General features: G+C 61.8%; 1 protein-coding gene across 6 annotated transcripts in view; it reads right to left on the bottom strand.

Annotated features, from left to right (window-relative positions):
* Positions 1-25,639, bottom strand: part of KDM4B (lysine demethylase 4B) — a 119,845-nt gene that overhangs the window by 15,441 nt on the left and 78,765 nt on the right. For 3 of the 6 annotated variants that reach the window (XM_059918694.1, XM_059918697.1, XM_059918698.1), the window contains exons 10-14: positions 17,692-17,888; positions 9,809-9,910; positions 9,259-9,458; positions 834-1,276; positions 261-381 (exon numbers count right to left, since the gene is read on the bottom strand). In XM_059918694.1, coding sequence (XP_059774677.1) covers positions 261-381; positions 834-1,276; positions 9,259-9,458; positions 9,809-9,910; positions 17,692-17,888 — 1,063 coding nt within the window. The other 3 variants (XM_059918695.1, XM_059918700.1, XM_059918699.1) reach the window with 3 other exon arrangements.

Raw genomic sequence — 25,639 nt, forward strand, 5'->3', positions numbered from 1 at the left:
AGTAGAGCAAGCGCCCCCGGGGAAATGGAGCAAACAAGCACAGGGCAGAGGCCTGGGGACAGCCGGGCCTGACCTCGGGAGCTGTGGGCTGGGCAGGGGGCACCTCGGCCCCACGGCATTTGGGGAGAGGGTCTGAGGCTGTGCCGGGGCTGGGTCTGCAGGCCCGACCTCGGCTGGGGGTGGTGGGAGTGAGCAGGCCGGGCGGGTGGCAGAGGAAGACAGGGCAGGGGCACAGCAGAGCCAGGGGCACCCTTGCTCACCCTCGTCACTTGAGGCCTCCTGCTTGACCACAGACAGCGGGGACCGGGTGGGTGGCCGGCCCAGAGGGTGGCGCCGGCTCTTCTTGATCTCCATCTTCAACTTGGAAAAGGTCGACGGAGCCTACAACGGCACAGGAGGCCTCTGTGGGAGCAGCTCTGGGGCCGGAAGCAGAGGCGGTGGAGCCCAGCTCAGAGGGACCCCAGTGTCCTCAGTCGGGGGCAAAAGACCCCAGGAAGGGGGCAGCCAAGACCCACAGTGGTTTCTTTTCTTTTTTTTTTTTTTTTTTAATATTCATTTGTTTATTTGGCTGTGCCGGGTCCTCGTTGTGGCATGTGGGATCTAGTTCCCTGACCCGGGATCAAACCCGGGTCCCCTGCATTGGGAGCGCAGAGTCTTAACCACTGGACCGCCAGGGAAGTCCCCCCACGGTGGTTCCTAAACCACGTTAAGTGCCGCTGGCCTCCGGGACAGGATCCACAGGGGCCGTTTGGGACGGGCGGGGCCGTGGCCAGCACGTGGGGCAGGGGGACCCCCGGCCCCAGGGACCCTCGCCGGCACCCACTGCCCCCTACCTGCACCTCGCCGACTCCGCTCTCCTCCTCGGGCCCCGTCAGCTCCATGGGGGCCGCCTGCTCCTTCCAGGTGGGGCCCTTCTGGGCAAAGTGCTCAGAGGCCTGCTGGCAGGACACGCGGCCCTTGTCGCCTGCCGCCGGGCCGGGCCGCGGCACCACGAACAGCATGGGGATGATGGGGCGTGGCTTCACCTCTGGCTCCTCGCCGGGCGCTTCGGGGGGCACCACGTTGAGGGGCGGCGGCGGGGGGTTCTCCTCGGCGGCCCCAGGGCCGGTGGCCGGTGCCGGGATCTCCAGCAGGGGCACCTCCTCGGTGGGGAACTGGATGGGCGGGGGCGGCGGCAGCTGGGGCATGAGCGGGTGGTGGAGGTGCGGAGGGCCATAGCTCTTCTTCTTCCGGTCGCTCTTGGCCTTGGCCGGCCGCAGCTTGCCCCTCCCGTCCTCTGTGGGGACAGAAGAGAGATGAGTCAGAGGCGGGGGCCGGGGCACCCCAGGGGCCAGTGGCCAGGCACCCCCTTCGAGCGCCCCAGCCCGAGCGGGAGCCGGCTGCACTAGTTGAGGGCCCCCTCTGGCCCAGAGAGGCCTTCCCCCAAGGAACCCGGGCTTCGGGCAGTTGTCACTGCCGCCAGGTCCCCCTGCCAGGCGGCCGAGCCCTGAAGCAGCAGCACCCTGGCCTCAGAGTCCTGCACACGCTCAGAGCACCTTCTGGAGTGAGCGCGGGGCACCGAGGCGAGCTGGGAAGAGACCGGCTCTGAACATCCTTCCTGAGGGGAGGGGGGAGGAGGCGGGATGCATTTTCTTTTCATGGGTCTGAGTTTCCTTTATTTCTACAGTAAACGCACACGGTTTGTGGAATTTTTAAAAAGCAAAACCTTAAACAACAAACCATGAACAAGCGGTTCTACTTGTGTGAAACAGAAGTGCCAGATGGGCCTGCAGGGCCCGGAAGACGCGAGGGCCGGCGCTGGGGGGTTTCCTGACAGGTGACGGGGGTGGGGAGGGAGGCGGACAGGGTGCATTTTAATTCAGGACCACAGTGGGCGGGCAGCTCATCAAATAAACTGAGACGGGCGGTGTGGCTGGAGGGGTCACGGCCCCCAAAGACGCTCACACTGCAGCCCCGGGACCTGTGCATGCGGAGCCTGACATGGCAGCAGGGATCCTGCAGATGAGGTTGAGCTGAGGATCCCGAGGTGGACCCCACGTACTAACAGGGATCCTTAAAAGCAGGGGATCCAGCTGGGGCCAGGGGAGCCGTGACTACGGAAGAAGCCAGAGAGATGCTGCGCGGCTGGCTGTGAGGATGCAGGAGGGGCCGAGAGCCAGGGATGCGGCGCCTCTCGAAGCTGGAAAAGGCGGGGAATGATTCCCCCCTGGAGCCTCCAGAGGAGCCAGCCCTGCCCACGCCTGGATTTTAGTCCAGTGGGACCCATGTCGCACTCCTGACCCCTAGAAATGTCGGAGAATAAGACTGTTGCTTTCAGCCACTGGGTCTGTGGTCACATCACACAGCCACTGGGGATGCATGTGGGCGGGGGCCTCCATGAGGCCTGCTGTGCTCAGGGCGAGGTGTGCACGGCCTCAGGGATGCCCGCCCACAAGGACCAGCAGCCCAGAGCACAGCCTTTGGGCCTTGCCTGCCCACCTGGAGAATGGGCACACGAGCTCAGGCCCTCACTGCCTGTCCCGGGTCCCCACAGGCTCAGGACGTCACATGAGGTGTGACAGCAGCTGATACCCAGGGACGAACTGGTCATCCTACTGATGGTACCCGTGAACCATTGGTTCCAATGCGTCACAGTCTGGGTCTCTGAGGGCCAGGAAAGTAAGGACAACTCGCGGAACAGCAGTGGTCCCTCTCCCGGCTAAACCTGTTGCAACGTAACACATGACAGGGTCTGATGGGCCACGCGGCATCCACATTTACCTCTTGCTACAAAAACCTGTCCGTGGGCTTCCCTGGTGGCGCGGTGGTTGAGAATCTGCCTGCCAATGCAGGGGACACGGGTTCGAGCCCTGGTCCGGGAAGATCCCACGTGCCGCGGAGCAACTGGGCCCGTGAGCCACAACTACTGAGCCTGCGCGTCTGGAGCCTGTGCTCCACAACAAGAGAGGCCGCGATAGTGAGAGGCCCGCGCACCACAATGAAGAGTGGCCCCCGCTTGCCACAACTAGAGAAAGCCCTCGCACAGAAACGAAGACCCAACACAGCCATAAATAAATAAATAAATTTTAAAAAAACCAAAACAAACAAACAAACAAAAACCTGTCCGTGTTTCACCCCCGTCCCTCAGCCAAAGGTGACGACACAGGTGGGAATGATGCTCCCAAGGGCAAGGCCATCACTTAGTCCTTGACCGGCCCTGACCCGGGAAGGGGTCAAGCAAGGGCCCTCCCTCCCTTCCTCCAGGCAGACCCCCGGCCCTGAGCGCTAGGAGGGAGCCGACTCCCACCCGCGGCCCCCACTGGGTGAGCTGCAGAGGCTTGAGCCAGCCTGGCCTTCGTGGAGGTGCCCCTCTGGCCGCTGCTCCCTGCAGCCCGCAGGGTCCTGAGCAGACAGCCGAGCTTTTCAAGAGAGGCTCAGAGGAGGGAGCGCCTGCCAGCGCCCCGCACGCCCTCTGGCCCTGAGCCTTCCGAGGGCAAGGGCGCAGTCAGGATGCCTCCTGTGCCTTTGCCCACCTGGAGGAGCCCAGCACGCTCCCCAGGACCCCCCCAACTGCCAGCACCCCAGGAACAGTTATCCGGCCAAGGAAAGGAAACGGGCATTCCGCAGACAAAGCTGCTTCTCCCCTACAGATGCGGGACTTGGATGGTCCTGGCCACTAAAGGTCACCTCCCTGTCCCAGGAGACGTGGGAGAGGGGAGATGGGGGGGGCGTTGAAAGGTGGGGGGCAGTTGGGGGGTGGGGAGAAGTGTGGGGGAAACACTGCTCATAAGGTTTGGTGACAGCAGCCCAGCCCCAGGAGGTGACCAAGGGCCCAGGAGATCAGGCTCTTTCCTGCCGCTTCTACTGATTTACAGAAATGGCGCTGAGGCAGCCCAGAGCCCCGTTCTGACACGGCAGCAGGCACTTCCGGAGAAACGGCTTCGTTCTCTAAGGAAATCCACTCTGCCCTCCTCCCTGACAGCGCGGCCACCCGAATGGAAGCCCAGCGACGGCCACCCGGGCCTCAGGACAGCAGAGCCTGCGAGCCGCCGCGGCTCCAGATGCTGCTGGGAAAGCACACGTCCCCGGCTCCCTCCTCACGGCCACTAGGCCAGCCTGGGAAGCTGACGGCGGCGCACCAGAGGACCCCGTTAGGGGACAAACCAAGGGCGCTAGGGACGCTGGGGGGCCCGGGCCCTGTCTGTCCTCACGCCGTGGGGACCACCGCAGGCCTAGGGCAGGCAGGCCGCACTTGGAAAGCCCCTTGGTGGGCCCGCCTGAAGGAGCCTCGAAATGGAGCTGGAACGGTGGCTCAGCCCCGAGCCGGGCCCCTCCCCCGCACACAGGGCCCCTCACCGCCCCGGCGTGCAAGGGGGCGCAGAATGGCAGGGACCCCCTCTGCCCCAGCAGGGTTGCTGAGGCCCGTCTGGCACTTGTTTTTTGCGGGGAGGCACAGCCAAGAATCCCCCCACTGCCGATGGATGTTACAGCCGCGCCAGCTTCCGGGGCCCCCGTGCCTCCTCTCCCACCAAAGTTCTCCCAGGGGAGAGCAGGGGGCGCAGGGCTGCTGCCTGGCTTAGGGACCCTGCCCTGCCTGGCCCAGCCAGCCCGCGTCCCTCCTGAGCGGAGCCCAGGCCAGGGGACTGTGGCGTGCGTGTCAATGCCCCGCCCAGCCTGCTCCTCACCGCTGGGTGCAGCCGTCCCGGGGTCTTGTCCTAAAGCCGTCAAAAAAGGCGCGTGAGGGAAGCGGAAGTGACCCAGGACGGCTGCACACCCCTCCCCGGCCCTTGGGCGGGTTCCTGCTGGCGGCCTGCTCCGCCCTGCGGGGGGACCACGTGCTCTGGGACCTGCCCTCCGGGGGCCCCGCCGCTGCCCCTGCCGCCCCCAGCTCCAGAGCTGCGAGAAGGGACAGTGGCCGTGCTTGGCCAGAGCTGGCCAGGGCCAGGCAGGAGGCGGGAGCCCCTGAGGTCCCAGCAAGCCAGGTGGACGCGGGCTGCCTTCCCGCCGGGACCAGGGCTTGCTGTGCCGGAGGCTGCTGGTCCCAACCTGGGCCAGGCCACGGGGCAGCTGCCCTTGCAGAGCCCCGGCAGCCAGCCCGGCCCCTCCTGCCCCTGTAGAGTCCAGGCTCCTCCATCCTGCCCGCCTCCGCCTGCTCCAGTCAGTCAGGGAGCTTCCTACGTGAGCAGCGGCGGCAAGCACACGCCCTCCCGACGCAAACTTAAAACAAAACGCCCCATCCTCACACCCGAACGCTCCTCACACGGCTTTGAGGGACATTAAGCTGGCGTTAAAGGAAGTCTAGAAACCACTTTAACATCTTCCACTTGTTCCCCGGACGTGTTCGCTGTCACCCCCGACTGTGGGCACTTATTTATCTGATGCGTTCAGAGCGATCTTCCTCCAAGGGCTCGAGGGACAGCCCCCGACTGGGGCGCGTGGCTCGCCGGCGGTGGCAGCCTCCTTCCGTCCCCTGCAGGGACGCCTTCCTCTCTAGAGGGGCTGGTGTTCCAGGAGGTGTCCCAACACCCCACTCCTCCTTCTTGGGAACCAGGCTCTGGAGTGGAACAGGGACGGGGTGTCTGGAAAAAGGAAGCGGCCAGCCCTGAGCAGAGACGCCTCCCTGGGAGGGTCCCCGCTCTGCCTGGGGTCCGCAGCCACGTGACACTGAGCCCACCACAGAGCAGGGAGCCTGCAGCCCTTTTGGAGAAGCCCTGGGGGTCCTGGGCTGAGGCCCTGGGAGGGGGACAGAGTGGCTGCAGATGCCAGGAAGGAGGGCACACGTCCTGCAGGGTTTGGTCTACGGCAGCATGTTTTACTCCCAATGGACACAGAAACCACCCCCACCCCGCCCCGTTTAGGTAACAATCTGCTTAGAAGAGGGAAAACCGGAGAGGAACCGGGCCTTCGCCGTGCGTGAGTCTGAGGCCAGCTCTTGGGATCCCGAGACACCGAGGCACAGTGTCCCTGTGACGGGGCCGGGTCCAAGCAGGAGGTGACGGCGCATGGGGGGTGCGGCTGTCTCTATAAACAGTCGATGGGTTTAGGCGAAGGTTCATTTTAACTTAATTCAATTAATGAGAAGAGAGCCATCACTCCTTTGCTAGGCAGTTGGGTAAACAGTGCGTCCACCTTGCTGGTTGCCCTGCACCCAGCCTCAGGCGGCCCCTGCGCCTGCTCGAGAGGGAGGAGAGATGCCCGTGGTCGAAACGCATCCTTCCCGCCCTGCCCAGGAGGGGTCCCGCTGCAACCCTTGTCTCTCGGGACCCTCTGAACTGGTCGGCCCAGGAGCCCCCGCCCTGGCTGGCCCCCGACGGGCTGACTCCACTCCTGGAAAAAGCCGCTTCGGGCTGAAGCCAAGACCCTTGGGACGGGCGTCCTCCCACAGGCCCCGAGTGGGGTGTGCGTCCTCTCCTTTTACCCTCCAACATCCCCACTGGCCTGCCGAGGCGGCGTCCAGGGCCCGGGTCCCCAGATTTCAACCTGGACTCTTGATTTCCACCTGCTTTTTCTCCCACTTAACCCCGCCCCCGTGACAGCACCGATGCCCCCTGGCAACTTTGCAAGGTGCCACCTGGGGCGGCCCGGGTGCAGAGCCCAGCCTGCTCCTGCCCCGCCCACGCAGCCCACCCTGGGGGCAGGGCGGTCACCACCCCAGTCCTTGCCAGTCACATCAGGGACACCCGCCGAGTCTCCCAACTCCTTGGGCCAGAACCCCAACCTAGCCATGTCGACGACTGTCCTAACCTCCCTACAGCTCAGCTCCACAGCCTCTGGAGTCAGATGCAAACGCTTCACCTGCTGATGCGACTCGGGGCCCTGGATCCCGGAGCCCACGGCAGAGGGTCCATCATTCACCCACCGCAGCCCATGCTCCGACTCGCCCACGGAACTGGGGCCCGGAGCACTCACGACACAGGCACAGAGCCGGAAGGACCACGTGCCCCTCCCAGCTGCAGACCACCCACTCCGAGGGAGCCCCTTTTGGTTTTGGCACGTTTACTCTGTTACAGGCTAAACTGTGTCCCCCAGATTGCTATGTGGAAGTCCTAACCCCGGGGCCTCAGGATGCAGCCGCATTTGGAAACAGTCATTGCTCATGTCATGAGTTAATAAGATGAGGTCATTAGGGTGGGCCCTCATCCAATGTGACCAGTGTCCTTCTGAAAGGCGAAATGCAGACAGACTGGCACACAGGGAGAGGCCGTACGAGCGTGAAGGTGGCCTACGAGCCAAGGAGAGAAGCCTGGAACAGACCACCCCCCTCGCGGTCTCAGAAAGAACCAGCCTTGCCCACACCCTGACCTCGGACTTCCTGCCTCCAGACCGAGAGATAGCGAACCTCGGTTCCTGAAGCCGTGTGTCGGGTACTTTGTCATACGGCAGCCCCAGCAGACTCGGATGCTTCCCTAAACAGTCCAGTGTCTGCCTGGCGTGTTTTCTGAACTTTAAGTAAACGGGACATGGGGCGTGGGTGCCCGTGTGACATTCGGGGCTGCATGTGAGGGTCGCCCCGGGGAAGAGCAGTGGCCTTCACTGAAGCCCAGGACACTGTCCTTGCTCCTGCCTGCAAGCCGCTGGCCGGTCACGTAGCCCTGATCTCTCCTGACCCCTCTTCCTCGGGCCTTGCTCTCTCCAGCTGCATCGAAATCAACATCCCCCAAGGCCGCTGGCCAGCACCTATGCAGGGAGTCCCCCTAACACGTGCAGCCCCGTTTACGTTACAGCTTCTCTTGTCTTTCAAAAACGTCTCTTAATTTTCTCCATAAAGGTCTTTTATTTTCTGTTAGATCAGTTCCAGCCTGCATCACCTTCTGGATGCTTTCATTATAGGTAGGATTTTCTTCAAAACCATGTGTTCTGTGAACGCCCGTATGACAAGTGTGGTGCAGCTCTGTGTGTCCAGCCCGTTTCTGGCAACTCCGCCAGCTCCCTGCGTCACCAGGCCTCAGCCTCTGGGTCCATTTCCACGGGGTGATCGTGCCTGCGCACAGACTGTGCCGACGCACACCCCCTCCCCGCCCCCAGCCGCCTGTGTCTTGCCTCCCCGGACTGTCCAGACCCTCCCGTGTGGAGCGGGCTGTTTCGTGATGCCCACCGGGCAAGTGGCACGCCAGGCTGTCTGGGACAGGCCAGCACGCAATTTACCCAGGAAACTTTCCAGTCTTCCCTGCCTCCAGCTCCTGGGGGCCCCCCGCAGGGACACCCCCCCTTCCAGCCCGTGGGAACATCGGGGGCATGCGCCTGCCCCTCTCGGTGCCTGGTGGACAGTCACCTCGAATGCCACATCATCTGTGACACCAGCCACGAGCACCCCGGGGAGGGCCTGACCCCAAGCCAGGCAGAGCTGTGCTGGCTCACCTGCTCCAAGACACAGTCCCGAAAAGGAACCCTCCAGCGACCTACGGCCTGTGATGGGGGTCTGAGGCACTGCTGCCTGGCCATCTGCCACCAGCCCCCCAGCCCCGCCCGGCCCCTCCTTTACACCTGGGGGGCAGCTGCTAGGTGCAAACGTGTGAGCAGCTGAAGCTGCAAATTAGGAAAATGAAACCAGCCATGGAAAAGAAAAAGGAGCACCATAAAACACGGGAGTGGGGAACGTTCAAACGCTCGTGGAATGATATTCCGCGACTAATGGGCCCCAGGCAGTGTAAAGGGTACGGTTCTGAGACACGCCCACCACGGTGCCCAGATGATACATTTTTTGGTTCAACGCCAGCCTGCAGGTGGGGCATCCCCACTGCAGGCACGTCCAGCATCTGGCTGCAAACAGCAGGCCATCCCCTTTCCCAACCGAGCAGAGAACACCTCTGTTACGGACTCAGTGCCTGTGTCCCCCCAAGTTCATGCTGAGCCCCACCCCTCAGCGGGCTGGTTGGGAGGTGACTGGGTCACGAGGGTGGGGCCCTGGCGAAGGATCAGTGACCTCAGAGGCCAGAGGGCTCACTGGCTCTCTCTTCTCCCTGAGGACACAGTGACAGAGGGTCACATGCAAACCGGGAGGTGGACCCTCGCCAGCACCAGGCCACACCAGCACCCTGATCTCCCAGCCTCCAGTGCCGAGGAATAAAGCCTGTTGTTTCAAGCTGCCCACCTGTGGATTCTGTTTCAGCAGCTGGATGGACTGGGACAGCCTCTCTTCAGTTTCTGGGAGAAGAGGGACTTTTCACAGCACTCCCAGAATGCACGTTTTTAGAAAACGTCCTCCCTGCCCACAAGGCACATGGATCGGATTCTGAAAGCACGGGGGCCTGGCCAGCACAGGCACCAAGCAGGACTGACCTTCGGAGCCCTCGGCCTCCCGGCCCTGCGGCAGCGGCTGGGATTCCTCCTCCTCCTCCTCGGGGTCGGCCTCTGGTGTGGCCTCCTCCTTCATGCCGCCACCGGCCTCCTCCAGGAGGGCCGTCCCAGCTGCCCCCTCGCCAGGAGACTTGGGGTCGTCCGGCTTGGGCTTCTTGGGCTGGCTCCGCTTCCGGTGAGACCTGGAGAGGGAGGCTCATCAGACGGGAGGCGAAACTACGGAGGGGAGAAGCCCTGGTCTGTGCGCCCTGTCCAGCAGACAGAGCCCCCCAGGAGGCCCCGGGGAAGCGGGGGCCCTGGGTGGGGTTGGCTCCTGGGGGCAGGGGCGGTGGAGGGAGAGAGGCCTGGGGGAGGGGAGGGGATGGCAAGGGGGGTGTCAAGCGCGTGCCGATGGCAGCTGGAGATGGGATGGCGGGACGGATGGGCTCCAGGAGCCTCTGTGTGGTGGGGCGGGAGACACGGGGAGCGTGGGCTCAGATGGAAACAGCAGCTCGTGGAAAATGCCTGCGCGACAGACAAAAGGTGCACTTACGACAGCCCCGGCCTCCTGGTCTGCTCTCTCTTCCTCTCTAGACTTGGTTTCCTCTCCTCCTCAGTCTTTCTCCAGTGTCTGTTTTCTTTCAGACTAATGTGTCTAGAACGTAAACGTCAGGGGGTTTTTCTCTAGGACTCGTGGTAACTCCCTAGACGCTTCGCCGCAGGGCCTCGCGGGGCCCCGGGCTCTCCCTGCGTTCTCTCCACCTGCAGGAGCTCCGAGCCCAGAGCCCGCGGCGGCCCCTTCTCTAAGCTGCGCCCCGGCCCCCCTCACCTCCTGCCCACGCCGGCCTCCAGGGCAGGGGCCCCGGGCTCAGGGGCTGCGACAGTCCCCGGACGGGATGGAGGGCGGTCCTCGGGCCCCAAGTGAGAATCCCAGCTGAGGCTGAGCTGTGGCTTCTTAGTGAAAACGAGGGGGAATTGGGGTTAAAAAGGAAGAAAGGAAAGCGACAAAGGGAGGGGGGCTGCAGGTTAGTGGCCAGGGCACCCCTGCCAGGTCCTGGGGGGACGTCCCTGCCGGTTCCTGGAAACTTTCCCGGGACGGGACAGTGCAGCTTTGAGACCTCAGGAGGCGTGTGACTGGCCCGGGAGCTGATGCAGGGGCCAGGGCGGTGGAGAGGCTCAGCCGTGGGCAGGGGGCACCAGGACAGCCACAGGCTCCGGGTCTCACAGCCGAGGGGGCGTTTTGGAGAGAGCTGTTGGCGCTGGCCGCGGCTTCCCTCCCCCAGGGAGCTCTCCATGTGGCGCCAGTGGGGTCAGACACCAAGACCTTTTAGGAGACCCTACAGGGTCCCTGGCAGCCACACCTCCAAGGACCAAGCGCTCACTCACCAAGGGGAAGCAGGGCTGTCTGACTGGGGACGGGTGGGCAGGGAGGCCCCGAGGGCTCCAGATGCCAGGACCCCCATCTCCTCCCAGGGGCGTCTGCAGCAGGACGCTGGGGCCTCACGGCTTCCTTGCTGCCTCCCTGCCCGACGCCGCTGGCCCCTGGGGTGCCTCCTTCTAACTGTCCCCTGACGCTAACCGCTAACCACTGCCGGTCCCTTGCTGCTCAGCTGCCTAACTCGAGGGCCCCTGCCTCTGTGCCCTGAGCCCAGGCAATGCCTGGCACACGACAAGCCCTACTTGATGTCTGCAGCATGAACCACCCTGATGACCGAAGGTGGAAAGCAGGGAGCATTCCGGGGAGGGCGCGTCATGGGCAGAGGCATGGCATCACACACAGCATGGCGTGCAAGGGCGCACTGCGAGGGGGAGGGGTGGAGGAGGACAGGCGGGCGGGGACGGGCGGGGGGGCGGCAACAGATGGGGGCGGGAGGGGGCACGAAAGACTCAGGCCTCCCCGGGTACACCCTCCACACCGAGCGAGTTGGGGAAACGCCGGGTGCAGCCCCGACGCGGACACAGGCGGGAAGCTCCGGGCTTTTCCCCAGCTGTCATCCGGAGGCTTCTCTCGGGGTCTGGGAATGCTGCAGGGCCGGGTGCCCACAAGCGAACCCCCATGCTGGCCCCAGCACCCAGCAGAGGGGCACCCTCCTACCGCCAACTCACCTGGCCTCGGTTTCCTGCAGCTGCCCCGCTCCTCACCCCCTCTCCGGCCCTCCCCCCACCCCCACCAACCCGGAACTGGCCCGGAGGCCACTTCTGCCCCTGCCCGCCTCAGGGTCCCCAGAGAGCCCAGGTCTTCCTCGGCCCCCGACACACCAGTGGGCTCAGAGCTCTGCCCCCAGCACCAAACCCCCAGCAGCCACCGGGCCGCACTAACACAGGGACCCACCCCCACCCCCCCGAACGGGTGGAACTAGGTGCAGAGACGTAGGCGAAGGGACAGGCCCTACTGCAGAGGGGAAAGCGAGGTGAACGTCGGCATGCAAAGGAGAATCTGTTTTGTGAGAACATAAGCTGGGAAATGACACCAGGGGAATCTGGGGTTGACTTGCTGACAGCTGTGGGGAGCTGTGCGCACACCCTAATCGCAGTCTGGCCGTTACAGCATCCCCTGGGCCCGCTCCCCAGATGCGAGGCCTTCCCCTCTTTGAGCCATTTCTTCTTGTATTGACTTCCTTGTGTCTCCTCACGCTGCTGCTGTTTTTTGGTTCTGGCTTCTCTGCTGAGTTGCCAGCACAGACACTTACGCTGTGGCCATCCTGCCCACCTCAACCCCTCCTGGCTTCTCTCCCATTTTCGTTGTGGTGAGAGTCTATATTACATTTTTCTGATCCTGTAAATATAGTTCATCCGTGAGCAACAGAGCTGCTCGCACTGCATTCTTTGCTCGCTCCTTCTGGAGTCAGTAACTGGTCCCCTCTTAGATGCTTAGCTTTCTTGGTTATCTCCAAGATCTTGGTATGGCCTCCTAGGCAGGGGTCACATGCTCCTCAATGACACCCCGAGGCCCTCCTCTTATCTTGAGACTGCCTTGGACTCTCCTGAGTTGGATCTGGTTTCCTTGATCCCATGTCTTCCTTGGTTGATGCCCTTGTTTAGCTGGAGCACATCCTCCAGCAGCTTTCTCAGAAAGGAGGGGGAACCTGGGACTTTGCTTGTCTAAAAAGATCTTTATTCCCTTCCCATACGAAGTTGGTAATTTGGCTGGGTATTTCTGGGCTGAAATGATTGCTCTCCTGACCTTTAAGACCCTTTTCCTTTGCCTATTAGCTTGTAGCATCATGATCGCCAAGCCCAGTGCTGTTTGGGCCCCTCACTGTTTACGTTGACCTGTTTGTTTGTTCCAGAGGCTTTGCAATCTTCTGTTTAACCTGAGTTGTGAAAAGTCTGCATTCTAGATTTCCTCAAGCTGGCTCCCAACCCACCTCTTACCTTCCTTTGCTCTCTTTTAAATTTTTTTTTTTTTTAGTCGCGTTGGGTCTTCATTGCTGTGCATGGGCTCCCTCTAGTTGCAGCGAGCGGGGGCCACTCCTCGCCACGGTGCGCGGGCCTCTCACCGCGGCGGCCCCCCTCGTTGTGGAGCACAGGCTCCAGGCGTGTGGGCCTCAGCAGTTGTGGCTTGCAGGCTCCAGGGCACAGGCTCAGTAGTGGTGGCACACAAGGCACAGCCTCAACAGTTGTGGCTCAGCTGCTCCGTGGCATGTGGGATCCTCCCGGACCAGGGCTCGAACCCGTGTCCCCTGCATTGGCAGGCAGACTCCCAACCACTGCGCCACCAGCAAAGTCCTTTGCTCTCTTTTAAATGTCCAAGAGCCATCTCTTTCCTAAAAGCCTTTTTGTTTATACAGCAGATTCTTCCATAAATGCCAAGTCACCTGCCTTCTCGGAGGAGAAGTTAGTTTTCTTCTGCTCACTGAATGGCCTCTCCTGTGGGGTCCCGGTTTTCTATTTTTTGTTTGAGACTCTTTCACATTGAGTTTCCTCAAGGGTTTAGGGACCCCTGGCTGTGATGTACAAGGGACTAAGATGTTCGTTGGTAGCTGTGTGTGAGCAGGGCTCCTAGAAGGGGAGCGGGCAGGTGGGAGCCCTGTCACTTCACGGGGGACCCCCGATATCACGTGTGGCTTTGTTCTGTTGGGCCACTCTGACCCGGCCCCGCGGTTGGGGATGTGTGAGGCTGGCAGGTCCGATCTCACCAGCAGTAGGGCCAGCGTCTTCTGCTGGGGGATGGGGTGGAGGAGGAGGCCCTGAGCCCAGCGATGCCTCCAGCACACCGCGGTCCCCGCCCCAGCAGGCGCCCGTGCCTGAGTCCCAGGCCTTGTGGTGTGAACCAGCCCGCTCCCCATCTGCAGGTCCACGGACTCGAGTTTTCTCTGTGCTGCAGAGTCAGGTGTCACTTGTCCATCTTTTCCTTCCTTCAGAGTCTGCCGAGGCTGCTCGCCCCCTCTCCTCTTCCCTGTCCCTCCTTTACAGTTGTTCTCGTGGCGTTTCAGAGGAGGGTGGACACAAACGTGCACTTTACCTGCCAGGCTTAACAGGATGTCACTTGGTGAAGATGGTAAGAATCAAGTACTGGTACCGAGTCCAAATCCCTACACTGATACTTCCAAGATGGGAGCAGGTGTCCTTGGACCTCAGGTGGCAGGAGAGGCAGAGTGAGGGGGCTCACTGAGGGGCCCAGGGCACACAGCCCCCTTGGGCATCCCAAGGCGGGGCTGTTGCCCAGAACTTCTGCCTCCCCAGGGGGCACTTGGGGCTTCCTGGCCAGGAGTCGCAGCCCCTTCCTCCAGTGTTCCCTGCCCCACAGCGAGTAGGTGTGGCGTTCAGTGGGTTTTCTGGTGAAGTCACAGGGACCACAAGCTCCTGGGGCCGCAGGGGCTGGCAGGCCCCACAGTCATGGCCCCTTCTGGGCGGTCAGGAGCTGCATTGGGGGAAAGGGCTCAGGAGCGCGGCAGGGTCAGGGTGGCTGGAAGGAGTGGGTCGGAGGCACAGTCGTGTACAGCCTGGCCGGGGCATCAGGCACAGGGGGAGAGGGGAGACCAGACTGGCTCCTCGCGGGTCTGGGGGCAGCAGAGGGGGCAGGGATGTGCTCCCTGGCTCCTTGTTTCCGTGGTGACCGAGGACGGGAGGTGGAGAGGTAGTGGGCGGGAGCTGCTGGGCTGGGCGAGCAGGGCTAGCGGGCTCTAGCCTCCTGCGTGGGCAGCTGGAGGTCCCGCCAGGGGGAGAAGCAGAAGCTGGGGAGGGACGGGGCCCCGTGGGTCCGGAGAGGAGCACGCTTCCCCTCCCCCACTTCCCTCCAAGCCCGGCTGCTCAGATGCTCTGCACAGGGTGCGTGTGAGTGTCCAGCAGAGCACACACCTGCTGGAACACGTGGGCAACGCGGAGCACCGAGCATTCCTTGAAGCTCTCCTTGGAAATAATCAGGAGCCGAGAAGAAAACACAGTCTGCATATGGAGGAAGGCTGCTCAGGCAGGCAGGAGCAGGGGAGGGGAGCAAGGCGAAGACGCCAGCTGGGCAGGGGTCCCACCTGGCGGCGACGGCGAGGGGGCCACACGGCACGGACAAGAAGGTCACAGGCTACGGGCCCTGCTTGGCACGGGGCGGGGTCAGTTCACCTGACAAGATTTAGGCGTGGAAGGTAAATCCACGGGAGGGCGTCATTTTCTCCCAAAGGAGCCAACACCTGCCTCTGCTCTGAGGTGACATCTGGGGCGGGGTGCAGGGGGCCGTCAGGAAGGCTGGGCCCTCGAGGGGCGGGGGCCTGGCTGAGCCCGTCTGAGTGAGGACCAAGGAATGGATGCAGCATCCCAAAGGAGAAGGCAAGGCTGCACAGGGACGGGGGCGCGGAGGGTGCCCACAGCAGGCAGACGAGGAGCCCACCCCAATGCCAAGCCCTCGGGGAGGGACACTGGGGCATGTCTGGGGACATCTGTGGTCGTCTCACTGGGGGGCTGCTCCTGGCATCAAGTGGGCGGGGGTGGGGCTGCTGCTCAACCCCCCCCCCAGTGCCTGGGACAGCCGCCCACGGAGGATGTCAGCAGTGCCGAGGGGAGACCCTGGGCTAGGGACAGAGCCAGATTTGCCCCCATCCCCTATCCGGCCGAGGCAAGGATGCTAGGGTGGTGCCGCCCCTGCCCCCAAACCAGCTCTCCAACAGGGGAGGCTCAGGGGAGCCGGCAGCCCTGGAGACCAGGCACAGCTGCGCGAGGACAGGTTGGCCACGTGGCCAGGAAAGAAAGTCACAAGGGACTCCTGAGGGCCACTGCCACTGGGGGTGGGGTGGGGGCAGCGGCTTCCAGCTTGGCATTGGGCCTCCAAATGTGAGTCCCCGATCAGCCTCTTAAGAGAAAGCCCCCTCAACCAGTGACTTTTTAAAAAGGTGGGGGAACCAGCCTTATTTTACATACTAAAGGCTTTAAAGAAAATTGCATCCTTGGGAACACGACTTAATTTGTTATTCAGTCCCAGGTCGGCACACAGGGAGGGGAGGTGGGAGAGAGGGACGTTCCAGAAAGGACGTGTGCTGTGCAACATGACGAGGGGACAGGGAGGGGGGTACGGGGCTCTTTGTGCACAGAAGGTTCCGGCCAAGGCCCGGCGGCCCGAGTCCCTCCTCTGGGCAGGCTCCTCTGACAGCCTCTAATCCCAATCCATCCTGGAATGAGGCCCCAGTCCTTGGCAGTCACTCTGTTGACCAATTAGTCTGAGCCATCACCAATCAACCATTATGCAAATGCCGGATCCGGCCTGGGAGCCAGCCAGCTCACTCCGCTCCCTCCCTCGGGAAAGACCGGGAAAGAGCGGGAGCTGCAGCAGATCAGCCTCACCAAGAAGGTGCTTTTCGTGAGGAACACACAGGAGAGCGGAGAGTCAAAAGGAGACCCAACAAAAGAAATCAGAAAAGAGAGACACCTTCACGTGGGCTGTCAGGAGCAGATGGGAAAGCATCCCGGAGCTGAGAGAACATTCTCAGAGAGGGGCTCGGGTGGGGAAAACACGCAGGTGAGGGCGCGTAGAAAGGAGAACAGGCCCAGCGGGGAGAAGGTTCTGGGCTGGGCGTGACCGCTTGGCCAGGATGATTTTTCCCAGTTCCTGCAGAGTGCTGGGGTGCCACCAAGGATGCAATGCCCAAGGAACACACTGGCCAAGGCCCCACCCCTCAGGGACCAGGTCCTGGGGAAGGCGCCATCCTTGACCAATGGGGACAAGACCCGCCAGCAGTGACCAAGGGCTACAGATGGAAACCTCACCCGAGGCCCAGATCCGACGGCAGCCTGTTTGTGCCGCCCACAAGCTAAGCATGATGTTCACAAGCTAATAAGCATGATGTTTACAAGCTATGCATGATGGTTCAAAAGTTAAAAGAATAATAACATTTTGTGGCATGTGAAAATGATATGAAATTCCCACTCCAGTGTCCATAGATAAAGTTTTATTGAGACTTGCCTCGCTCATTGTTTACGGAATGTCTTACTGTCCAGGGCGACCGCCGTGGAGCCAAGTGGTCAAGGGAGAGCCCGCTGAGCCCTTGAAGCCCTAACACCAACACGAGGATGCTCTGGGCCGCCCCGCCCGCTCCAGCCATACCCCAGGCCCGGCGAGGACCTGCCGACCGTTCCTTGGGCACCAAGAAGGAATCTGTCTGAACCCTGTCCACAGGCAGCTCAGGCCCCGAGAGCCTGGACGTTTCCCAGAGAAAGAGCACGACGGAGTGGGACGCTTCCGAGGCCGCACGGCACGGCCCCTCACTCCCCAGCTCCGCCACCCACATCCCTGTGGCCTCGGCGCAGACGCCAAGAGGGGGCGGCCACTCTGCCCTCTCCTTGCTTGCCGGACACCAGGCAGCGGCCGGGCAGGGACCATGCTGGGTGGAGGGTGGGCCGGGAGGGGGGCCTCTGAGATGGAATGGGGTGGCAGAGGGCGTCCGGGGGACAGGTCTCTGTAGTCACCTCCGTGTCCGCGGATTCAAGCAACACGTTATCCGAGGCACCAGAACAAGCATCTACAGACGCAAAAGGGCAGGGGCGTGGCTCTCATGGAGGGAGCTCGGGGCCTGTGCCCCACGGCTCCTGCCATAGCTCAGAGTCAAGAAGGGCCACATGGCCCCGACGCAGAAACGGGGCTCTCGCACCGGGGATAGCGGGATAGTGAGCCGGAAGCCTGAGAGGCACAGTGCGTGGGGTCCCGAGAGGGCAAAAAGGGCCCACCTCCCAGGAGCTGGCAGACAAGGAGCGGGTGGGAGCCTGAGTCCCCTGACAACACAGGCAGCGACGGCGGTGAGTCCCCAACAGCCCGCGGAGGAAGTCAGGCCCGAGAAACACTCTGCCTCTGAAAGAGGGAGAAATGGAGGAGGGGGAGAGGGAAGGGGAGAAGGAAGGAGGAAGAGGAGGGGGAGGGGGAGGAGGAGGAGAGAGGAGAGGAGAGGGGGTGGGGGGACAGCCTGCAGCCCCCGCCAGCGGGGAGCAGTGGGCCGGGGTCGCTGGGCGACTCACCTGCGGAGGAGCTTGGCCTTGAGCGAGGCCCGGGAGGCGCTCCAGGTGCTCAGCTCGGGGCTGCTCAGGGCCGTGGGCCGCGTGTGGTCCAGCACCGTGAGGTCCTTGCCCTGCTTCCACAGCTCGTAGCGCTCCGGCTGCAGGATGCGCACAAAGACGTCCATGGAGATCTTGACCATGTCCTTCCGGCATGTGCACTGCGTGCGGGCAGGAGAGAGACCACTGAGCCCGCGGGCCAGTCACCCCACACCACGCAGGGCGCCTCCAGCCTACCCCATCCTCCCCAGAAATTCTCTCACGAGACAGGAAAGGGGGTCTTCTCATCCCGACGCGGGGGAAGGTGAGGCTGCTGCATCCCCCCAGTGGGAGCCTCTGGCCTTCCCCACGGAGTCGCACCCCCCAACCTGCACGTGGTCCACCACGGTGCCCCCAGCCGCTCAGGAGCCGAGGCCACATGCCCTGAGCTTCGGCCGCCTCGAGTCAGTTCAAACCAAAACCTCCCTCCTGTCAGACACGCGTGCCCCCGACCAGGTAAAATGCACGTGGAATGTCTTATAACAGCGGTAATTCCAAAGGTTAGTTAGGAAGAGGGAAAAAGCTGTCAGCCCCCAAAGAGCAAGCAAGGAAACAAATGTGATCTGGAGAAGGTGCTCCCCTGCCCCCGTGTCCCTGCCTTGGGCTTTGGGAAAGGAGGCTGGGGACCCAGGAGACTCAGCACCTGGCCCCAGGGCGGCCGGAACTCGCCTCAAGCCAACGCTGGCCTGGCTAGTAGAGTTCCTCGTGCCTGGGAGCTTCAAGCGCGGGACACACAAGCATAACGAGGACGGGCTGAGATGGGGTCCTTCCTCCCCGTCCTCTGCTGTCTAGACCCTGCAAGACGTCTCCACACGCAAACCCCGCGTTCCAGGAGCCTGTCCCTCCATGCCACAGGGTCACGGTGGCCCCCAGGGCTGGGCCTTGTGCAGGAGGCGCTGCAGCCGTCCCAGAGGAGTTCGGGGCCAGAGAAGCCAGGCAAGGATTGCAGAAGCCGGGCTCGGGACGGCGAGCCCTCGGTCAAGGGGAGGAAACCAGACAGCCCTGGTGTCCTAGTTACTGGCGGGCTAAGGCTAAGAGCAAGAGGGAAGGAGGGACCGAGGGGACCACTGGTCTAGAGCAGGGCTGGTGAGCTGCCCACAAAGGACCAAGCAGTATAGATGCTTCCAGCTGTGCGGGTCACTGATGTCTGTTGACAATCTCTCAGCTCTGTCGGCACTTGGGAGCAGCAAGACCGACTCGTAAACAAAGGGGTGTGGACGAGTGCAGATAAAACTTTATTTACAAAACAGGCAGGGGACCGGATGTGGCACAGGCCGAGGTTTGCGGGCTCCTGGTCTAGACTCTAGAGGACAAAGCAGCACCGGGCAGCCACCTTTTGGGAGATGAGCTTCCCCAGGGACGGCTCCACAGGGGACCTCGGGGTGGGCCTGACCCTGGGGGGCCGAGCTCGCCTCCCTCTGAAGGGGCACCGTCCTTGCCTCCTTAGGGGGACACACCTGTCCTGAGCACCGCGACAGGAGGCCGCGGCAGTCGCCCCTCAGGGACATCCGCCCTGCAGCTCCTGCAGCTCTGACTCCAAACGCCCCCGTCAGATAAACAGGCTTAGCCCTTTTTAAGCTGTTCCCCAAACCACAGCTTAAAAAGTGTCTCTGGATTTTTTTTTTCCGGGCTGCGTGTGTGCGTGTGTGTGTGTGTGCGTGCGTGCGTGTGTGCGTGTGTGCGTGCGTGTTATGTATTTAGAATTGCGTATGCGTTTATTTTTCATCCCCTGCAATTTCAAAGGACATTATGAACGTGTCTCCATTTTAAATGCACATCTCGCCTCTGTTTACAACCACCCATCACTGCCACTTTCTCAAAGGAAATGAAGGAAGCGGAAGGAAAAGACTTAATCGAATGCAGTGATTATGTATCTTGCCCCGACAAGCCTCTCCCGACTTCCCTCAATTGGCTCAGAAACATCGAGATATTTATGACCTGGAGTCTGAGGCTGCTGAGGGCGGGTCCCGTGGCGTCTCCTGCAGCCCCAGCGCCCCCATCCTGCCCGCTCCCAGGCCGCATCCGGGAGCTCAGCTTGGGGACAGCAATAGCCTGACCACACCAAGTGGGAGGGAATATTTATGACCCAGCGACTCCCCACAAACTCAATTCAGTTAATGAGAAATTGCGCAGCAGAGAGAGGCTGGCGGTGTAATTTGGCTGTGGAGTGGTGAGAGCACAGATGGTGCCTGGGTTCCAGATTCCTGGCCGGCCACGGCCTCCCTGGCGTCAACACCAACAGCAGCTTAAGGGATTTGTCTCAAGCGGCCTTGCAATTGCTTTTCCTTAAGCGATTAAAAAAAGCACGTGTGCGCGCCGTGGAGGGGATGGAGGGGACCCGGAGCACATCGTCTGTGTCTCGGAGCCCGGCCCGTGCCCCTCGCCCAGCCAGGGCGCAGGGCTGGGAACACCCACCCTCACGTCTCTGTGGGGTTCTGGCTGCGGTGGGGTTTGTCACTGGTGGGGACCAAGGTGTGGGGGGGCATGGGCACCAGGGAGGAAACGGTGGGAAAAAGGCAAGGCCCCTTGGGTCGTGGGGGACAGGAGGGACAGCCCCGGTTCAGGACACGGCAACAGTCACCTCCGTGGGCTAAGCAGCTGAGCACCACAGACCCATCACCTTGTTTCAGCTCACAGTTTGGCAAAAGAATTTGCTAAGACCAGCGAAAAGATCCGGCTACCTAAAAGCAACTTCCAGGGGCTGAGCGCACCAGACCGCCCCCCACGGACCCTGCACCAGTGCCTTCTGATTTGTGGCAACTGCCCACGCCGCTGTTTCACTTCGGGCCTGCGAGTAAGCACGGGGGCTCTGAGCTGCAGGGCCGTCCTGGAAATGGGGCTCAGGGAGGGGGGGAGGGCGGGAGGCCGGAGGCTTGGGGCACAACCCTCAGGGCAGCGCCCGGGGAGGGACTGCGTCCTCCCCTCCAGCCCGGCGGGCTCCCAGACCTTCCTGAGGACCTGCTGGAGTCACTAAGGCTGAGTGTCTGCTGCTTGCTCTCTAGCTCCGGAGCTCAGCAGCCCCATCAGCCGGAGACCAGCCGGAGTGTGCTCTCCCCGGGACCCGGCCTGGCTATTAGTTCTGATGGGGAAACCGGGCTCGAAGGGGAGGGAGGAGGCCTGAGCGCACCCCAGGGCCCTCTGTACCTTCAAGACTCAGCCACCAGAATCGCGTGGGGCAGGGCTCCCGCTCCACGAGCAGCTAGGTAATGAGGACACGGAGCATCCTGCTCTAATCAGCCAAGGCGGGGTGGCTGGTGATCCCGTTAGCGCCGAGGGGCCATCTGGGGACAGAAGGCGTAAAGGAAGAGGCGGGGGGCTCGGGGGGGACACGCGCTGCGCATGGCCTGGGTCCCAGCACCAGCCTCTAAGGATGCGAGACAGGCTGCGCCCTCTGTGGGTCCCCACCCTGGGCCTGCCCGCCTGGCTGGGGGTCGGCCTCCCGCCCACAGGGCTCTTGGCCCCCACTGGCTCAGCCCCACCCCCAGATTCTGGGCCTGGAACGGTGGTCTCCCCGGGTGATGCGAGCAGAGGGAGGCGGCAGCCCGACGCTCAGAGCAGAACTGTCTCTCTGACGCAGCCTCTCATCAAGGGGGGCCTGAGAGCCCCGAAAAGTGCACCTCAAAGAGCCCCTGACGGGGCCCCCGGTGGAGCTGCTGGCGCCAAGTTAATTAACGCGGGAGGAACGAGCTGTTTGAAGTGACAGTGGAGAGGAGACACGAGCTCCGCCCCTGCACGCCCCCCAAGAGGAGGGGGGACAGGATGCCCCCCAGAAGCAGACACCAGCTGCCTGCCGAGCAAAAGGCTGGCAAGGAGGGCAAGGGCGCAGCCCTGACAAACCACCGGCGAGCCAGCGAGGCCCTTTCCTCCCCTCCCAAGGATGTGAAAAATCCAGACAAAGACCGTCTCTGCTTCATCACACAGAGAAAAACGTGCGCATGCACACATGCATGCACAGGCCTCAGGAAAACTCTAACCACACAGGTCAACCTCTGTGGACCCCCTGGGTAGGTGACAGAGCCACCCGACGGCCCTGTGTGGGCCTGGTGAGCCTTGGTCCAAAGCACCGATTCAACTACAGAAATGGTCTTACGATGGATCTGTTGTCAGAAGAAATACAAAACTCACAGTCAAGAATACACTAAAGCCCCAACTGTGACCAAAAACCTTTAGGGAAAGTCAAGGGCATTCATCAAAACCAACCGCGGTTCTTTCAATGGGGGGGAGGGGGGGTGTCAAACAATTTTGTGGTATTTGTTTTTCTAAACCTCTTTACTGAGCAGGTATATCATTTAAGTTGGTTGGGGGTGGGCAGATTATGAAATCTGGCCCACCACCCGTTTTTGTAAATAAAGTTTTATTGGCACACAGCCCGGCACACGGCCCTGCCCACGGCCACACTGGTGCTGCTACAGCAAGCTGAGCAGTTACACAGCAACTGGATGGCCCCCAAATCCACAAATATCCACTATCTTGTCCTTTACAGAGTTTACCAAACCTTGATTAAGTCACAGAATCATTTTCACAAGGTATCTTGAAGCCCTGACCCCGCAGTGTGTCTGTATCTGCAGAGAAGGAATTAGGAGGTGATGAAGGTTAAATGAGGTCATAAGGGTGGGGCCCTAATCCTATAGGACTAGTGTCCTTTTCAGAAGAGTAACAGAGACAGATCTGACCCCTGCCCCTGCTGCCCCCAGGTGAGGACACAGCAGGAAGCTGGCGGTCACGGGAAGCTGACCCCAGTGGCACCCTGATCTCAGGCTCCCAGCCTCCAGAAGTGTGAGGAATAAATGCCTGTTGTTTAAGCCGCCCAGTCCCCGGTACCATATTTCTGCAGCCTGAGCCGACAGAAGACAGGTGTCTGCCTGGAAACTTATTGCAGTCCCACTTTTTGCTGAGCACAGCAAGCTGTACATCCCCACCACCTGTTGCTAGAATCCGACTCTCACCAGGTGCCAGGAAGCACCTAGAACCTGGCACACGGAGGCCTGGCCTTGGGCTCCACCTCCTCAAAGCTGCACCTGCTTTCACACCTGCAGCCCGAGCCGACCACTCTCAGGGGAACGTGCCCTCCACCAGAGCCCCTGGGGACCTGAGCAGTGGGCCTGGGCCAACTATGCACACCCCCAGCCGGGCCGGGCCCAGACCCCACTTCAAAGGGGACCCTGGGGCCCAACAAAGGGACCAGCCCCATGCTGTCCGGGGTCGCCAAGTCTCTTTCCTACAGAGGCACCAGCTCCTAACCCCGAGCCACGGATCTCACACGTTGTGCCGGGGACGGACATAGGTTTTCTGGTTTGTTTTGTTTTGTTTTGGCCACGCTGCAGCATGTGAGATCTTAGTTCCCTGACCAGGGATCGAACCCGTGCCCCCTGCAGTGGAAACGTGGAGTCCTAACCACTGGACTGCCAGGGAAGTCCCAGTTTTCCGTTTTAATGAACTCAGGCGCTCATAAATGGAGGAACGCGGTAATGAAGTTCCCTGAAATGACACCTAAGGAATGAAGGGGTCAGATCCTTGGTCACCTCGCCAGGGCCTATGGCAGGAGATGCAAAAGGGCCAGCCTTGGGGGTGACTTTCTCTTCTATTTTTCGTGGTGGTAGGTGTGCAGGTGGGCCCTTTTTCTTACTGAACCCGTCCCAATACGTTACACCTACCAGCAGTCACATTCTGTATGCAGCTCAGAGACACGTCTAAGATGTGGCCCAAGTTCCAGGCAGGATGGATATAAGACTTCCTAGAGCTTCCTAACAGTCTGGCCCGCAGTGGAAGCATACTTTAAGGGCTTCAATTTCCCAAGGTTTTGGTTGTTTAAAAAGAAAGGCACTGATCTTAGATTAGATCCAGCAATTGAAGCCATAAAATCCCAGAGCAAAATGGTTTCTCACTTTTAGCTCACACAGTCTGTCTTCCACATCTGAACCATTACATGCTCCGAACTAATCAGCCTGAAGGGCTGTGGCCTCACGGCCCAGCGCCGGGCCCGGCCCTGCAGCAGCTGACAGTGAGATGGGGAGAAATAAACACACACGAGGGGGCAGGAACACGGGGGCAGAGAAGGGCCACGTCCATCCGAGGTCCGCCCGAGCCTTCCTCTCGGCTGCCAGGAACAAGCACCTACTGTGTGCTCTTATGGTCCTGCCCCTCCAGTTCCGGGCGCTCTTTACCCAGCTAAGGCCCTGGGCGGATGGGCCCTCCTCCTGCCTCCTCACACCCCAGTAACTGACCCTCATGGACTCGCCAGGGTCCCCGAGGACCCCGGTGTGCACGTGGCCATCCTACTCCAGTTCTGCACGAGGAGGGGGTGCAGAGAGGGAAGGGGGGAGAATATGGGGGATGGGGGGGAGAGAACAGACAGAGGGGGGTGGGAAGGAGGGGGCAGGGAGGGGTCGGGGGCAGCAGGAGCCTCACAGGGCAGCACCCCGGCCGCTGGGGCCTGGGCCATTACCCAGGGAGCCTCCTGTGACATAAATGCCAGCCTATGTGAGGCCCCACCCATGGCTTCATCCCATCATAGCCCCATACAGAAGGCTGAGGGTCTTGACAGCACCCGCCAGAGGCTCAGTAAGACGCACACTTGTCACTTCCAAATGACAAATGGTGAGAGTTATGACCGTGGAGCTCAGGGGCTCTGGGCCTAATCTGAGCACCCAGCCGGGAGCCAGGAGGCTGTCGCCCGTGTTGGAAGACTGACACAACAAACCGGTGACATTCATGCCCGGGTCTCCCAGGACCCGATTCTAAGTTTGAGGAAAATGAGAAAACAGGGTAGGGTGGAGGTTTGTCTCTGGTTATCAAAGCAGGAGCCCCACACAAAGACAAATAGATTTTTTTTTTCTCACCAAAGCATGAAAAAATAGAAATTAGAATGTCGTGGGGCTCAGGGCGGGTGGCCCCTGGGCCCAGGAGCGCTCGGCTCGAGCTGGGGGGCCCACGGCAACCAGTGGATGGGCACCGGGCGCCCCACACCAAGGGTATGGGGCAGTGGCACCTCCCAGGGACTCCCGAATCCTCTGGGGAAGGAGCCTCGCAGCCTCTGAGCCCCTGGGCCCGAGGGGAGCCGGGCCTCAGGTGGAAGAGGGCAGCAGGGGCCCCCAGTCCCATTCCTCTGTTCCCCTCACCCACTCCCACTCATCCCCGGCCTTGATCCTTGGTGACATCCACCTCCACCTGCTGACCCTTCCAGTGGCCCATGAAGGCTCACCCTTGAGCCATCCCGCACCCATGGCTGCACGGCGGGAGGACGGCACCGTGGGGACAGGCAAGCACCATGGGCCAGCTGTTCGGGGTCTAAATGGGGCTGTGCACAGCTGCTATCTCCTCTTCTCCTGAAACCACAGCTCAGGGACTTGTAAGAAAGGCGCATCATCAAGCACAGGGAGAGGGAAAGGAGACAAAGAAATGCTCCCAGGCTGGACAGGGCGAGCGGCCAGCGAGGGGTGGGACGCAGGCGCAGGGGAGCTGGACCAGCAGAGAAACCAGCCACCACAGCCAACGCACACCCGGGTCCTCTGGAAATGGGGGGGTGGGGGGCACTAAACTACGGAGGTCGGGGCGAGGGCCATGGGAGGGTGCTAACCCCTGCTCCCCTACCCACCTTGCCCGCATGGGGACGCCACCCCCAGAACCAGGGGTAAGGGACCACGTCCATGCTGAACCTGGTGGCACAGGCTCCGGCCGCCCTCTGCACCCCCTTCCACATCCTCCCCCGAGGCAGGAGGCCGGGAAGCCCTTCCCTGCACAACCTGGCCAGTCCAAGGGGAGGGACCCAAAGATGCTGACATTGGGAGACCCCAGCCCCCCCGGTCACCCCACGGCATAGCCTCAAGCGAAAAAGACCTGCTCTGTGTCCAGAGCTGCCACCAGCCTCAGAGTC

The sequence above is a fragment of the Balaenoptera ricei genome, chromosome 3, assembly GCF_028023285.1.
Source record: "Balaenoptera ricei isolate mBalRic1 chromosome 3, mBalRic1.hap2, whole genome shotgun sequence".
Classification (NCBI taxonomy): Eukaryota; Metazoa; Chordata; class Mammalia; order Artiodactyla; family Balaenopteridae; genus Balaenoptera; species Balaenoptera ricei.